Source organism: Perca flavescens, chromosome 18 (genome assembly GCF_004354835.1).
Source record: "Perca flavescens isolate YP-PL-M2 chromosome 18, PFLA_1.0, whole genome shotgun sequence".
Classification (NCBI taxonomy): domain Eukaryota; kingdom Metazoa; phylum Chordata; class Actinopteri; order Perciformes; family Percidae; genus Perca; species Perca flavescens.
In genome coordinates this window covers 18,017,475-18,033,127 of record NC_041348.1, presented here as the reverse complement: position 1 = coordinate 18,033,127, position 15,653 = coordinate 18,017,475, and the positions used below count along the sequence as shown (strand labels likewise).

Genomic DNA, 15,653 nt, shown 5'->3' with positions numbered 1-15,653 from the left:
GCACTGTGCACGTGTGTGTGTGACGGCCGGACAGCGAGGTTGTCAAGCCCGCAGGGCACGCTTGTGGAGTTTAACTCCGAAAAGACAGTTTACCACAGGTTCCTGTTAATCTTATGATGGACACGTGTTGTGATATTTGAACAAACGAACAGTCAATGGCGAAATAAAAGCCTCTTATTTACGAGAGCGGTCTGAGAGTCCTCCGGCTTACAGCGGGGTCTCTGAGCAGGACTGGCCGAGTGACGAGCTCGCGGCCGGGTCAGGCACCTGCTGGCTGTCGCCTCACTTCATGGAGTTTCCCACTTCCGAAAACTTTGAAGCAAATTGTCAATTCGGCATCAATTTTCGCAAGACTGCCTATATTCGAAAGGTTAACAGTTCATTTCGCGCCTAAAACGTTGTCAGAAGTGAATTTAGTGATGAATAAGATGGTGAAAATTGTTAAAATTGTCCCGTTGTTGGTCTGTCTGTACCGGAAACCCGACCCTCATTTACCTAGGTTTTCTATGCTGAAAAGGGAACAGCGAAAAGACCCTGCCCTGAAGTAGGAGCTGAAAGAGTTACAGGAACTGCAGCCAGAGGAACTTAAAAATCCCCAAATTGGTCCAGTCGGAACACGAGAAAAAAAGAGTTCTAGGAATTTTATGTTCTAGGAACTGCAAAAATCCCTCCGGTCGGAATATGGCTAATGCAAATACATACAGGAGTGGAGACAGGTTAATGTGTTCTGGTTTCCGTTTGTAGTCGGAGTAGTATTGACCAATCACGTTTGAGCAGGCTTTGGTCACATGCAGGTAAACAGTCCATGTAAAGAGGAAAAGAGGCGGACGTCATTGGCCAATATGCAGTCTCGAAACCCATAAGCTCTGACGTCTGATGCTGAATACCTTTTTATTTATCTGCATTCATATGCAGATATCTGTTTAATAGAGACATCGTCTTTCAACTCTAACTCCATTCAGGCATATCAAGTTGCTAATCAGACCTGGCGCACAGAAGAGGAAATCTTGGCCCAGATATCCATTATCTGGATATTTGCTGGCAACACCTAATCTGGTACGCCGATGGTTTGTTACACAGAACCATCTGAGAAGAATTACAAACTGTTTGGAAAAGGGTGGGCACTTTCAAGCAATACCTGGCAGGTGATTGGATGAACCACCTGTCTATCAAACTCTCGCCGAAGCCAATCAGGAGAAGAGTGCCGTTCTTTGCTCTCTTTTCAATAAATAAATAAGCCTACTCTCCAGTTCTGCTATAACTGACGTTAGTGTAGCATCTACACTAACCTTTTTGGGAGCCGCCATTGTTGTTTTGAATAAACAGTCGCCTCTCCGTGTTGTCACACAAACCTAAATTACGCCCGCAGCTGCCAGTTGCTCCTCGCGGGACACTGATTGGTCTCGCATCTCGGCAATCTCGCGGGATCACGTGATACCGCGAGACTCCAACTGCCCTGCTACACCGTAACCCCAGAAATATTGGCTGTTGCCACCAGAGGCTTGATCGCCGTCAGGCCGATAGCCGGTGGGTTCTGTAATTGACCTACATGTAGCCTTGTTACTGCACACATACTGAGTCCATTTTACAGGTTATACCCCTAAATGATTGTTTCTCACTTTTTTATTTCTTCTCAATCACCGTATTTTGTCTGTCTCCTCTTCCCTTCCCTTCAGCCCGTGGAAGTTCCCACCATGTTGTCAGGGCTGAGGCAGCAGAGGATGCTGATGGTGCAGACCATTTCCCAGTACAAGTTTGTCTACCAAGTCCTTATTCAGTTCCTCAAGAACTCCCGCCTCATCTGAGCCTGGGGTCCTGACCTTTGACCTTACATGACGTGGCAGAATGGCACCAGAGAACAACAATGGTCCTTCAAATAAACTGTGCAAAAGATACAGTATGACTGATAGCTGGTTGGAAGCAGATACAGAGATCCATTTTCTTTGTGGCAGTTTATGGAAATTCTGGTGGATTTTCATACAAACTCACCTCAAGGGAGGAAAGGATTTTTGTAGGCCTGTATAGAAATTGACGACCATTTCTCCTAATGAGTGTAGTTGTTTCCCCTGGGTTTAATTTTTGGACCTGGTCCCTCTGTGCGGAGAGTGCATGTTTGTGCTTTTTCCCAATGCATGTCTATATGCTCCGTGTGTGCTAGAGATTTCTTAACAAATATCTTGAGAATTAAATCTCAGTTTCAGTTTGGATAGATTGCCTGCCTGCTACATTTCTCATTTATTATTTAGCCATTATTAGAGCTGGCACTATGCTGCATGAACAGTAGATGGCAGCAGTATTATGACTATTTTCTATACTCTGAAAGAGTTTGCCAAACAAAAGTATTCTTTAAATCACTGTTAAAATAATAACATTTTCCCTTTAAGTATTGATGGCAAATATTTACTTCAACATTGTAACAAATGTTTTTATTTATTTCTTTTAAGATTGTGGCCACCTTTGCAATTGAATGGAGCATTGACAAGCATGTTGATCCTTGCCCTGTCACTTTTAATTTTTACTATATTTTTCGAAAAGCTTTCCTGTCAATGTCAAAAGGATCGCTGACATTTTCCTTGATACATTTCTATTAAGATCCTCCCCACAAGCAAACACAAAATGCATTTTAACACTCAATTGTTTCTTGACTCACTGCTCCTTGCGTTCAAATGTGTCTTAACACATTTCTTACCTAAAAACATTTCAAAAGTCTAAAAGGTTTTTGTCTGATGAATTAGAGGTCATTTATAAATATAATTTTACAGTTTGCTTCAATAGAGAATTGTGTCCTTATACAGAAAATACTGTATGCAATGTATCATTGTGCCTTATTGAAACATGAAACAAGGAGAAGCTGACAGCCCTTTCCTTGTTTTAGGGTTCTGGATGGGTTTGGTACACTAAATTCCTTTTTTACCTCCAAATATTAAATTTTTGAATCAGTATTTAATAGTTTGTGTTTTGTTATGAGAACAACTTTAAAGATTTGGCAGTAGGAGAATACTGATGTCTTGGTTTATTTTTGAAGGATAATGGTAAGAAGTGACTTTGGACCAAAAAATTGCCAGCCGTTAGTACTAATCTGATCCATACCCAATTTATTATTATGTTGCCATGTTCCTGTATCCTGTTTATAAAATTACACTCTGAAGAATTTCCTTTTACTGTACATGTTACGTGAAATATTCTTTTTTAATTTTCTGAATATTCTAATATGATGCAAAGCCAGCCATGTCCAAAGTAACTTTGTACAGAATGGGCATGTGAGAAAAGATTTCTACAAATTCTTTATATAGTTTCTTTTTTTGACTTGGTACCCTAAAAATACCGCAACATAATAAACTATGCATGCATTTTTATATTTCATTGTATATATTCTCAAATAAGTATAAGCTTTATGCTCTCTTGACATATAAGTGTTTTGTTGCACTTCTGTTCTCTTTGTGACAGTATTTCCTCACACAGCATTCCACTGTTTGTTTATATTTAATTTTTCCCCTTAATCTTTTTTTTGTTGGCAAAAATACCGAATACCTTTTCAGAGTATGTGTACATATATTTTGTATATGTGTTTTCAGTGCATCAAGTCTTTTGTTTTTCTCTCCCCAGATATGTTATACTTGCTTATTATGCAATAAAGCCTTATTTTCTTTAAGACTGTTGCCACAAATTCATTTATTTGGGAATTTTGTAATGATTTCCATTAGCTAATAATAATGCATGTGTTGGAAAGGGGGTTCTCTCTCAGTACTGGAGACATTAATTAGCACAGAGCACTCACACAAAGTTCTAGTGCAAACATGGTGCTCAGGGGCATAGCACAAAATTCTGGCCCCTGTAGAAAGGCATTTTCTATGGGCCCCTCCCCGCATCCACAGCTATTCATTCTATCATCCTTTTGGGTCCTCCTCACATGAGGGCCCTGGGTACTCCGTCCACTTTTTCCCAATGCCCCTGACGGTGCTCTATCCCAAATCGCCATTGTGACTCAGGCCCGTTCTGCAGCTTTATTAGGCCCCTTGTGGTGAGGCAGCTGTCCTGATTGGCTGACAGGGATTTTGTTGAATTGACCCCCCCCCACACACACACACACACACACACATATGTAAACAACTTGACCCCGATAAATGACAGGACCCAGCTGACGTGTCAGTCACAGGCCTAAACAAACAATTTGGAAAATAACTATTAAACACCTTATGGTCAACATGAATAAAAAGCAGTGTTTACAATGTCAGACTTTCACATTTGCCTATAACTGAACATTAAATGCACGCTTGGTACAAAAGTATCCTGCATCCAACAAACTAATAGGTTCTTGCATACATAACACTGTTGTAAAAAGTTAAATATCCAAAAATATTTTTGTTGCACAACACTTTGCATAAAAAACATGAATGCTCTCTATCTTTGCTTCAGTATCAAAAAGAGTAGAATGTTTCTTCAGTTCTGTGAAGCTCCTAATCAAAGGAGTGTTTGCAGTCGCTTCGGATGAGCTGTGTTCAACATCATTTCTTTCCTTTCTCATCATTTTCGTGTCATCTCTTTGCGCAACTCTGTCAAGTAGAGGTGATCCCTCCCATGAGCCACTTCCATTATGGCCATTGCCTGTGTGCAAACAAACATATATAATTGTACAGCATAAAAATATGTACATGATTTCTAGGTATATTCCTCTAAGTAAGGTACTTGATACAGAAACTAGTATCCTAGTTTTAAAATGATACCCAGGCCTAATGATTTTTGTTCAAGTTTATCATAATAGCATTTACTTTGTTTACTTGGTTAAAAGTGCTTTGTAGCTGCTGTTTTTGAGTATGAAAGTCTGATGTAAAAGCTCAACAGGTCATGTTACCTTCTTGAGAGTGCTGATGCCCACTGAGTACCTCTCCAGCCCCATGTACAGTCTGCCCAACTTGAGGTACATGGAGGACACATTCAAAGAGTAGGGTGGATACAGCTTGCTGCATTGGAAAGATATCATACATATTGATGATTACGATTTTTTTTTTATCACCTTTACAACTTTTCAAACTGTTCACTGTTTCTCATCACCTGTAAGGTTTGATGATCTTCTCGCCGTATCTGATAGCTCCATCTGGATCTTGCATGTAGAGACAAACCCCCATGGCCTGGTACATCATGTGAAGCATGTAGACATTGTTGTCATCAAAGACAGCACCCATCTCATCCAGGCTCTGTTCACACATCTCCAGCAACTCACTAGGGGGTGCCACAGAGTCAAGGGCTGCATCAAGTTTTAACTGAGATTTCAAAGGGCCTCTGAACATATAAACAGATGGTTTAGAGTCTTGAAAGCTACTTTGCTAAAGAATAATATCTGCATAAGAAAGTTTAATAAGCACTGAACGAACCTGCAGGTGCAGCTGTAAATGAAATTAAAAGTGCAAACAAATTGGACAACACAAGAGACGGTGTAATTTAGTGACATTAAAGGATATTTTTTATGCGTTTGAGGGCCCGGAACTCTCTGATGGTTTTCCTGGCATAGCGCACCATGTTGCTGATGACCTCTTGCTCGATGGGGTCACTCTGCTTACGCACTTTCAACTTTGCCTTGTCCTGGAGGAAGACAGGACACAGAGCACGATAGTCAACCAAACCATGCAGTTTTGTTTCTAAATTTTATTACCTGAATTGCAATGGCAGTTGTATGATTAAGTATTTTTTTTCACTCAGCACTTCCTGTGGTGTCTTACACTGGACTTGGTTTTGCATTCCTGGCATTGACAGGTGAAGTAATAGAACTCTCTCAGCCTGTTGTTACGGTCGTCGGTTGGATAGAGGAGGTCTATGTAGCTGATGAGCACCTAGAAGTGGAAATAACACTTTCCTCATCATTTTTCTTCAGGTTACAAGGTTAGTCTAAAAATAACCCTGCCAGCCACTTTAATCAGCTGCTGCATCCCCCCTTTAAACCACACACATTCTTCTTCTTCTACAGCGTTGTCTTGTCACACTTTTGACAAGTAAACTGTCATTCACGTGGAACTATACGCCAGCAGTGATGTCATGGTAAAGACTTTCAATCTCACAATATCACAATGTTCAAGTCTCCTTCTCCATTTTGTAAGCTACTATCTCATCCATATTATATTTGAATCCCAAACTTCCTGTGTTGAGAAAGAGACCAGAGAACCACAACCTATTAAGTTTGTTTCAAGATTTAGAGGAATCGTTTGAAAAAATTTGGCTATTTGCTTTCTTGTTGAGAGTTAGATGAGAAGATTGATACCACTCTCTGGCAAGACAGTTATATACATCTTCTCCAACTCTTGGTAGGAAAGCTAATAAGCACATTGCCAAAATGTTTAACTTTTCCTTTAAAGTCAAGGCAGAAAACACAATTTAAAAAAATGCCTGGCTTACACATCATTCAAAGTTGAACAATTCCTATATATCACTGGAAGAAGAAAATTAAGTATTGTGTCATTTAAATTTCTTTAGTAGTTTAAAAGCAATTTAGCAAATCTTCATTTGGATTCAGGCTAATCCACCAAATAGAATCAAATCGAGCTAACAGCAAGACACGTTTCACACGCACAATCGTAATAAGCTCGGCTCCCTTCTCCATTCACACACACTTGAAAACATGAACCCAACCCCCTCTCATGGCAGCTGTCCCTTTTCCTCACTTCATCTCCAGGATTCATGTTCTTCACTGCTCGAACCTCAGCAGACGTCCCCTTATATGTGACTATGACACTGGGAAGACAGCTGTGGTTTATCAGTGCCACACTTTGGAGAGACAGACACACAGGGAAAGAATCAAATTAGAATAAAAAGCCAGCTCTCTACTTTCTTACATTTGATGACATAGGAGCAGTGAGAAAAGAGCCAACTTGTTATTATTAATGATACAGTAATAACTAACATTTGTGGAAGTGGTATTAACAACACTATGCTACAAGTGCTCTTACAGAGAGGTCTTGAGTGTCCATGACATATGTTAGCGACCTTGCTATTACCTGGGTGGCAGGCTGGAAATAGCTTAAAATGGATCTGAGAGGGCAAATTTGAAAACTTAACAGCCTCAGCCACAGCAGGGAGCCGATTGTACTACCAAATGACCAACAGGAGAAGAAAAGTTGTCTTGCAAGGAAGTGATAATCTGGCCTCTTTGGATATCTGTTACATGTTGCTCCAGATACTGACCTTTAAAACATGAACAAATACTGCTAATTGTAGCATTTAGCATGCATGGCCAATGCCAAAAAATAAAATCAAGGAACTAACACATATCCACAGAAGAGAAAAGACATTTAGAAACACAAATGTAAGGGAAATACTGTCTAATATACTATGGCTTTACATTTGTTGTTGAAAGAGTACAGAATGAAAATGTGTTTGTATGTATGCATGTGAGTTTTCCTTCTTACTCTGGGTAGATTGCAGTACCCATGTGGGACAGTTCATCATCCTCTATAGTGAAACCATTACAGGCAACCTGTTTTCATAGAAAGAAAACAATGCAAAAACATCAAATGATTTATATTTTTTTGTTCTTCTTTCTATGCTTCCTTGATAAGGAGAGCAAAGAGAATGTACGATTCTATAGATATTATTATCACCAGTCATTTGTGTGTGTGTCTGTGTGTGTGGTACCTGGGAGAAGAGTGTGAGAAGGTCTTTATGGTCGGGCAACTCCAAATGTTTGGAGAAAAAGCGATGCAGTCCGGCAATATCTGACTCAGTCATCTCTCTTTTCTCATTGTCTACATCCTCCACGTCTGTTACAGGAATAGTGATAGACATTTTGATTGATGAAACATACACTACTGGTCAAAAGTTTTAGAACACCCCAATGTTTTTTGTTTTTTATTGAAATTTTAGCAGTTCAAGTCCAATGAATAGCTTGAAAGTACAAAGGTAAGTAGTGAACTGCCTGAGGTTAAAAAAAAAAAGTAAGGTTACGCAAAACTGAAAATGAATGTACATTTCAGTATTTTACAAAAAGGCCTTTTTCAGGGAACAATAAATGGGTAAACAATGTAAAGCTGTTCTGCAGCAACGGAGGTTGATCAAGCTTTGAAAGTTGGTGCTACCAATTCCCACAGGTGTTCCAACTTGTCTGAATTACTTACAATCCCCTCTGTTTGTATACAAGTATTGTTGGAACACACTGTGGTACCATACCCTCATGAGCATTATATGAACAGTATTGTACTGCAGAAAGTAGTGTGTTGCTATAAAAATGCTGGGAAAAAGGCAATTAACAATGGAAGAGAGACAGACCATCATAACACTTAAGAATGTTGGTCTTTCCTACAGAGAAATTGAGAAAAAGTCAAGGTGTCAGTGAGTACAGTATTCTTCACCATCAAGAGGCACTTAGAAACTGGGGGAAACTCTGACAGGAATAGGTCTGGCAGACCCAAAGCCACAACAGAATCAGAAGACAAGTTTCTGAGAATCAACAGCTTGCGTGATAGGCGGCTCACAGGACAACAGCTTCAAGCACAGCTTAATAGTGGTCGTAATAAGCAAGTCTCAGTTCAACTGTAAAGAGAAGACTTTGAGCTGCAGGTTTGATAGGTCAGTTGCAGCAAGAAAGCCATTGCTAAGACGTCAGAATAAGAAAAAGAGGCTTGCCTGGGCCAAGAAACATCGTCAATGGACTACTGAAGACTGGAAGAAGGTGCTATGGACTGATGAATCAAAATTTGAAATCTTCGGTTCATCAGGCAGGATTTTTGTACGCCGTTGAGTAGGCGAAAGGATGTTTCCTCAGTGTGTGACATCAACTGTCAAACATGGAGGAGGAAGCGTGATGGTCTGGGGCTGTTTTGCTGGATCCAGGGTTGGTGATTTGTACAGAGTGAAAGGCACCCTGGACCAAAACGGCTACCACAGCATTTTGCAGCGCCATGCAGTACCCTTTGGTATACACCTAGTTGGTCAGGGGTTCATCATACAGCAAGATAATGACCCAAAACATAAGTCCAAGCTATGCCAGAACTACCTTAGCAAAAAAGAACAAGATGGTAAACTTAAAAACATTGAGTGGCCAGCACAGTCACCAGACTTAAACCCCATTGAGCTGGTTTGTGACGAACTGGACAGAAAAGTGAAAGCAAAGCAACCTACAAGTGCCACACATTTATGGGAACTTCTGCAACAGAGTTGGGAAGAACTTTCTGAAGAATATTTTATTTCCATTGTAGAAAGAATGCCACGAGTGTGTTCAGCTGTTATATATGCCAAAGGGGGCTGCTTTGATGAGTCAAAAATTTTGAATACATTTTGGTTTATAAATTGATTCCATGATTTCTTTTTTAACTTAAATTGTTCATTTGTTGTATTCTTTCATTTCAGAGTACAATAAGACATTAAACCGCATGAAGTTGTTAAACTTATGACCAGTAGTGTATATTTTTTAAACATGTATTTACCCAGAATAGTATGCATACGTATTAGCAGAATTTATTTTAGACTATAATTGGCTTGAAAAACGACCCCATAGGTCATTTGTACAAACAGCAATTACCATATTTACATTAATTGTTAGGCGGTGGCGGCGCCCTCTAGCGGCCATAGTAGTTATCACAGGAGCAAAGCAGGAAGTCATGAAACGTGATTAAAACATTATGCAGGAGAAAGTCTGTTAAAGCGTTACTCTCGCCAAAATGCAACCTAGGGTCTTTTTGTGAATGTACCCGAGTCAAACTTTCGTTTAAAAGCATATTTAGGACGGAATCGGCACAACAGGCTCGACACGACATTAAACTTTGCTCTAAGTGTGACCAGGGCAATTTGACAGAAAAACGAAAATATGGTAAATCTTAAATGTGGTGATTCCGTCCTAAATATGTTTTTAAACAAAAGTTTGACTCGGGTACTTTCACAAAAAGACCCTAGGTTGCATTTTGGCGAGAGTTACGCTTTAAAGGTGGGAAAAGAGGTGGATGGGTCAAACAAACACAGGGCTTTAACCCAGGAAACACGTGTATGTGTGAAAAATTGGTGGCTTCCCAACAGCCTAGACTTTGTTTTTGATGCCACATACACCATGTACTGTAAATATTTATACATGCAATATTCTTTACTGTCAGGAAATATTATTTAATATACTTTTTAATGATTTTGAACTGAACCTCAATTATGAATTTTCTTAATACAACAAACTCGATCCAACAACATTTACAGACACTCATGCAGTCAGCAGCAATGTGTGTTAGTCTAAAGTGTTCCTGCTTTTCCATTCAAGTTGTTACACTTGTTACGTCTAATGGCCATTGGACCCACATCTATAGGATATATATAGAGGTGGCCTTGGGTGTTTCTCTCAATCTTATCTGAATGGGTTGTGCTTTTTTAAAGAGAGATCTCTAGGGACACTTAGGACTGAAGTACAAACTCAGAGTCTCTGAACACTTCATACTAAATCTGACACTTTCCAAGTAGGTTTATAAGGGTTGTCCCCAGAGAGCTAATCACAAACACAACCATGCATGTGCGTTAAAGGAGCATTTACTCACGTGATTGGATCTCTTCTATGAGCAAGATCCTCTCAGAAGCACATCTTTCTTTCTGCATTTTCTGTGGAAAACAGACACTATTAACAGAAATGACCTCAGTGAACCGCAGTATGTGCCAGAAAACACTCCAAAAGGACGTGTTGTCTTTTATCAAATTCTTGCCAACCTTCTTGGCGAGGATCCGGGCCACCAGGCGGGACATCTCTGACGGGCACCAGTTCTCTCCGAATGCAGTCATTGCAGAGCACTCCAGCTTGTGCATGGCCCAGTCCCCTTTCTATACAACATACATCAATATTGTAACTGCACACAAAATAACAGCCCTGTAGTTTAAAGCCGATTCAATTGTAAACATATACGGTTGAGCCAACTATTTACAGTTTAGGTCGCACCATAACAAAAGGCCTAACAGTTGGCATTTATGGCCCCTGAGCTACACTGCCGGCTGAAACATTAAGCTGAAAGATGGGATGTGACTCCACACTGTTATTCTGAATGTTACACTCATCCCTTGGTATCCCCAGGGACTATTTTAGGTCATCTCTTACTCAGCTTTGCAGGCTCAGCTTTACATTATTAGAGTGACAGGAATTCAGCGATGACATTTGTGCATAAGCAAATATCATTCCTGAGTTAATCTGCTTGTGATTGTGCAACATACAGTAGATGTTGTGAAGGAAATACACAGTAATTGTTTGGAGCCCTGAACTACAATATATGGTCCATCATCTTACACAGGAATCATTACATTACAGAGTCATTCTGTCCCTCCCCCAACTGTTTACTACCTGGCATTTCACACCGCAGTAGAAGGCTTTCTTGCACTTTCCACATCTTGCCAAGCCCTCTTTCCTATAAATGACAAAAATACAGGGTCTATTATGGATAGCAAAGAGCATATGATTAAAACGTTCCTGAAAGATTCTCACACATCTGCGTATAATTTACTTTCCCAGACTTAACCAAACAACACTCAAACGTAAGACATCACAGCCCAGTGGATATCAACCTGCATCCAAAAGATTGGTGTGTAGATATCACACTTTAATGTTGTGAATGAATCTGTATGTGAGGATCGAGGTGCTTCAGTGTGTAAGTGTTTGTATGGACATTTAAACGTCCTGCTCCATGGTACTGAGACAAGAACCAGCAGTTGCTAGTGGCCTGTCGTAACTGATAGCAACAAAGAGGTTTAACTAACATTCTGTGGTATTAATAGAGCTGACCTTAAAACAGACCAGCTGTCTCTCTACCACTTTGAAAAATAAAGTGGTCCAAAAGTCCACCTATTTAATTGTTTAGACACTTTGGTGGGTAGTCAGACCAAGTCCAACAAACTGCTTGAACATGAACATGACAGGCTGGGAACACATTAGCTGATGTAAAGTGCAAGTGTAACCCAGAGTTTCACGCTGGTGATTGGTTCAACCATACAGAGACTGCAGTCTACACATAGTGGTCAATTAAAGTGAGCTTTATCAAACATCATTGATCCTCTATGATAAAACAATGGGTTGTCTATAACTGTATCTGCATAAGTCCTCTAGTCTCCTGGCTCCCTTTGCACTTTAGAAACACCGGCGTCTCCTGAAGCTGTGTTTTCTAACTTACAGTAAATTGAATTAAATGGCTGTCTCAGGATCTCAACTAGATTTGGATTGGGGCAAGGCTAAGGTCAGAGGTAGGGTTACATAGGTTTACAACAGAAAAAAGGAAATCATGCTTTTAAAAATTCTTCTTTTAGTCACCTGATAATTGAGGATCAGCACTGGTCAATATTAAAAATGTCACTGCACAAAATTTAAACTGTGCACATAATTAGACTTGTGAAACTTTTCAGTTAAAAGAAAGTTTAATAAAGCAGCACAGCAGCATAATTTATTGAAAGAGGACACATTACCTTCAGTGTAAATCATCAACAGTGAACCTTACAGAACCATTAGATTAGATTATATGAACACATGCAGCCAAGCACAATCAAGAGCTGAATGTACGAATAAACGTCATTTATGAGTAAACCACTGACATAGCTGTGTGTCATTTTGAAATTATCTCAGGAGAATACAGTATATGAATTTATGCATTTATGATTACCTGACTATGTGAGTACTACATCAACTGATTTAAATACATAATTAAATAGTATGTCTGCAAAATAGATGACCAGTGATATTGTAATATCTTGAGATATTGAAATACACTGTATGTAATCATGATGCTACTCAGGTCACAACATCTTTTGCACAGCTTCACAACTCAAATACTTTCACAGCTGGTCACAGAGGGTACATGTGGAACAGGAGATACATGAACCAGATAACCAAAATAGATTTTATTGAGCGGCATATTCATGACAAAGTGCCCAAAGTGCCTAAATGGGGTGTGTGTGTGTGTGTGTGCGTGTGTGTATGTGTGTGTGTGTGTGTGTGTGTGTGTGTGTGTGTGTGTGTGTGTGTGTGTGTGTGTGTGTGTGTGTGAATCATATGTAATGGTGTGTTGCAGGATATCCAGCCAAATGATGTCAAGTATCATCTCAAAGGTTGTGAAACAGAAAGATAAAACTCTTTATGAACTCTCAAGTACAGAAAATGAAATACGTTGTCTCAGCACACAGTGATAAAAATAACCCTTTACTTACCTGGTAAAGCAGAACTCGCAGTAGCAGCCTCTCTCTGATAATGACAGCACAAAAGAGTACGCCGGGCTGGAAAACAGCAACTCTCCAACTTTAAAGGGTCTGGTAACACGGAGACCTCTGCCTTTCCCAGGACTGTCAAACCTCTCAAGTCCCTCGATGCTGCCCATCATAGTGCCTCCTTCGGGTTGTCTTCCTCCAAAATGACCTTTTACTCACAACAAGGACCTGGGAGAAAAGTGGGATGTGACACCTCAGCTCCAAGAGTAGGGGCGTCACCCTTCTAATAATAGTTCATAGTAGCATCCAAAGGCAGAGAGCCCGGTTGTAGTTTTATACAAACTAAGAAAACATTGTAAAATTTTTTATTTTGACAGCCAAACTTTTTACTTTTGTTAAAGTACCCAATAATTGATTTAAGGAGCCATATACAGTTTCTCAATCTTTTCAGCCATGGACCCCCTTACAAGATAAATACCGGGGACCCCCTAATTCCCTTGGAATAATTAGACACAATACTAATTTATTACTTTTTTATGACATTGTTTATGACACACTAAACTATGACTTTTTATTCCATTTTTTATGACATACTTTACTATTACTTTTTATGATTTTTTATGACCTACTATACTATACCTTTTTATTACTTCTTTTGACATATTATAGGCTACTATGACTTTTTATGACTCTATGGCATACTATCAAGGTTATTAAAACCAAACGAAAATAAGCTGTCAAATTATTTTTAGTAAACAAACTAAATAAAAACTAAAACCTCCAAGAAAAACTGAAACTAAACTGAAACTATATTGCCAGGTTAAAAAACTGAACGTAAATCATTTCAGTTTTAGTTCTTTGAAACTTTTATGACATACGATACTATGACTTTTTATTACTTTTTAAGACATACTATACTATTACGTTTTTAATGACTTTTTATGACATACTATACTATGACTTTTTATGACATTTTTATAAGATATACTATGACGTTTTATGGTATACTGTACTATGATTTTTTTTTTTTTTTTTAAGTATGTTTATTAAGATTTTTATTAAGACAAAATACACTTAGAAGATGTATACAACTCAGTGAATAATAATATCAGCAGAAATAAAACAATGTGAACAATTATCAACATCATCCACCATTAATAATGACAATGTAAAAAAAAAAAAAAAAAAAAAAAGATAAATTAAAAAACCTAGAGCAACCTGGGCGTATGCAATTTCAGCAAAGAAGCACAAGCAAAAACTCAGCAGAGGGCAGAACAGACAGCACACAATGCCTTACATTACTGATCAGGGTCAGTGTTAAAGTGGGTAAGATGATCCAGAAATGGTTGCCATATATTATAAAACTTATCAAGGTTGCCTATAACACCATACCGCACTCTCTCCATGTGGAGTATTCCTGTGAGGTAAGTCAACCAGGTCTTGAATTGAGGAATAGTGTCTGATTTCCAGAGTCTTAGAATTATGCTTTTAGCAATATTCATTCCATAAATAACAGTACTTTGTACAGAGAGATTATGGTCTAACAAGGAAGCAGAATATCCAAATAAAGCAGATTCTGTACTATGATCTTTTTATGACTTTTTTTAGGGCATACGATACCATGAAATGTTTATAGTATGACACATTTATTTTTATCACTTTTTTCGACACACTATACTATGGCTTTTTTTGCATATCAATCCCAGGCTTCTCCACTATGTCTATACTATGTATTATTTGACATACTATACAATGGCTTTTTAATACTTTTTTTGACATACTATACTATGGATTTTAAACACTTTTTGGACTTACTATATTTTGACTGACAGCATAGTAGGTAAAAAAGCCATATTACAGTATATCAAAAAAGTAAAAAAAAAAAAAGCCTAAGTATAGTATGTCTAAAAAAGACATAGTATAGTATGTCTAAAAAAGTGATAAAAAAGTCATAGTAGAGTATGTCGAAAAACGTGATAAAAGTCATAGTATAGTATGTTGAAAAAAGTCATAAAAAAGTCATAGTATAATAAGTCGAAAACATTCATAAAAAAGCCAAAGTATAGTAAGTCGAAAAAAGTGATAAAAAGCAATAGTATAGTATGTCTAAAAAAGTCATAAAAAAAGTCATAGTATAGTATGTCGAAAAAAGTGATAAAAAGCTACAGTATAGTATGTCCAAAAAAGTCTTGGTGGTTGAATTGTAGTCCCATAACCACAAGGTTGGTTGATCAATATCAGGCTTCTCCCATCATATGTCAAAGTGTCTGTCGCTATAGCAAAGTATGACTTTTTCAAAATACCATAATGTTGCTGTTTTATCACTTTTTTCTACATACTATACTATGGCTTTTTTATGAATTTTTTCGACTTACTATACTATGACTTTTATCACGTTTTTCGACATACTCTATTACGACTTTTTTATGACTTTTTTTTACATACTATAATATGACTTTTTCGAGATACTATACTATGGATTTTTTATGACTTTTTTGGACATACTGTACTATGGCTTTTTT

The 15,653-nt window shown here is 38.4% G+C and overlaps 2 protein-coding genes across 2 annotated transcripts in view; one reads left to right on the top strand and one right to left on the bottom strand.

Annotated features, from left to right (window-relative positions):
• The window catches only part of LOC114573712 (tyrosine-protein phosphatase non-receptor type 14), a 42,403-nt gene extending 38,751 nt beyond the window's left edge, over positions 1-3,652 (top strand). The window contains exon 20 of the mRNA XM_028606019.1: positions 1,677-3,652. Within this exon, the coding sequence (XP_028461820.1) occupies positions 1,677-1,805 (129 nt within the window). The 3' untranslated portion in view covers positions 1,806-3,652. The remainder of the gene's footprint in view (positions 1-1,676) is intronic.
• Positions 3,653-13,371, bottom strand: LOC114573713 (N-lysine methyltransferase SMYD2-A). The gene is made up of 12 exons (XM_028606020.1): positions 13,135-13,371; positions 11,285-11,348; positions 10,663-10,773; positions 10,497-10,557; positions 7,624-7,748; positions 7,398-7,465; positions 6,654-6,756; positions 5,718-5,828; positions 5,460-5,580; positions 5,053-5,227; positions 4,853-4,961; positions 3,653-4,605 (listed from the first exon to the last, which is right to left on the bottom strand). The coding sequence occupies exons 1-12, from the start codon at positions 13,302-13,304 to the stop codon at positions 4,525-4,527; spliced, it is 1,299 nt and encodes a 432-aa protein (XP_028461821.1). The 5' UTR covers positions 13,305-13,371; the 3' UTR covers positions 3,653-4,524.
• Between the last annotated feature and the right edge of the window lie 2,282 nt (positions 13,372-15,653).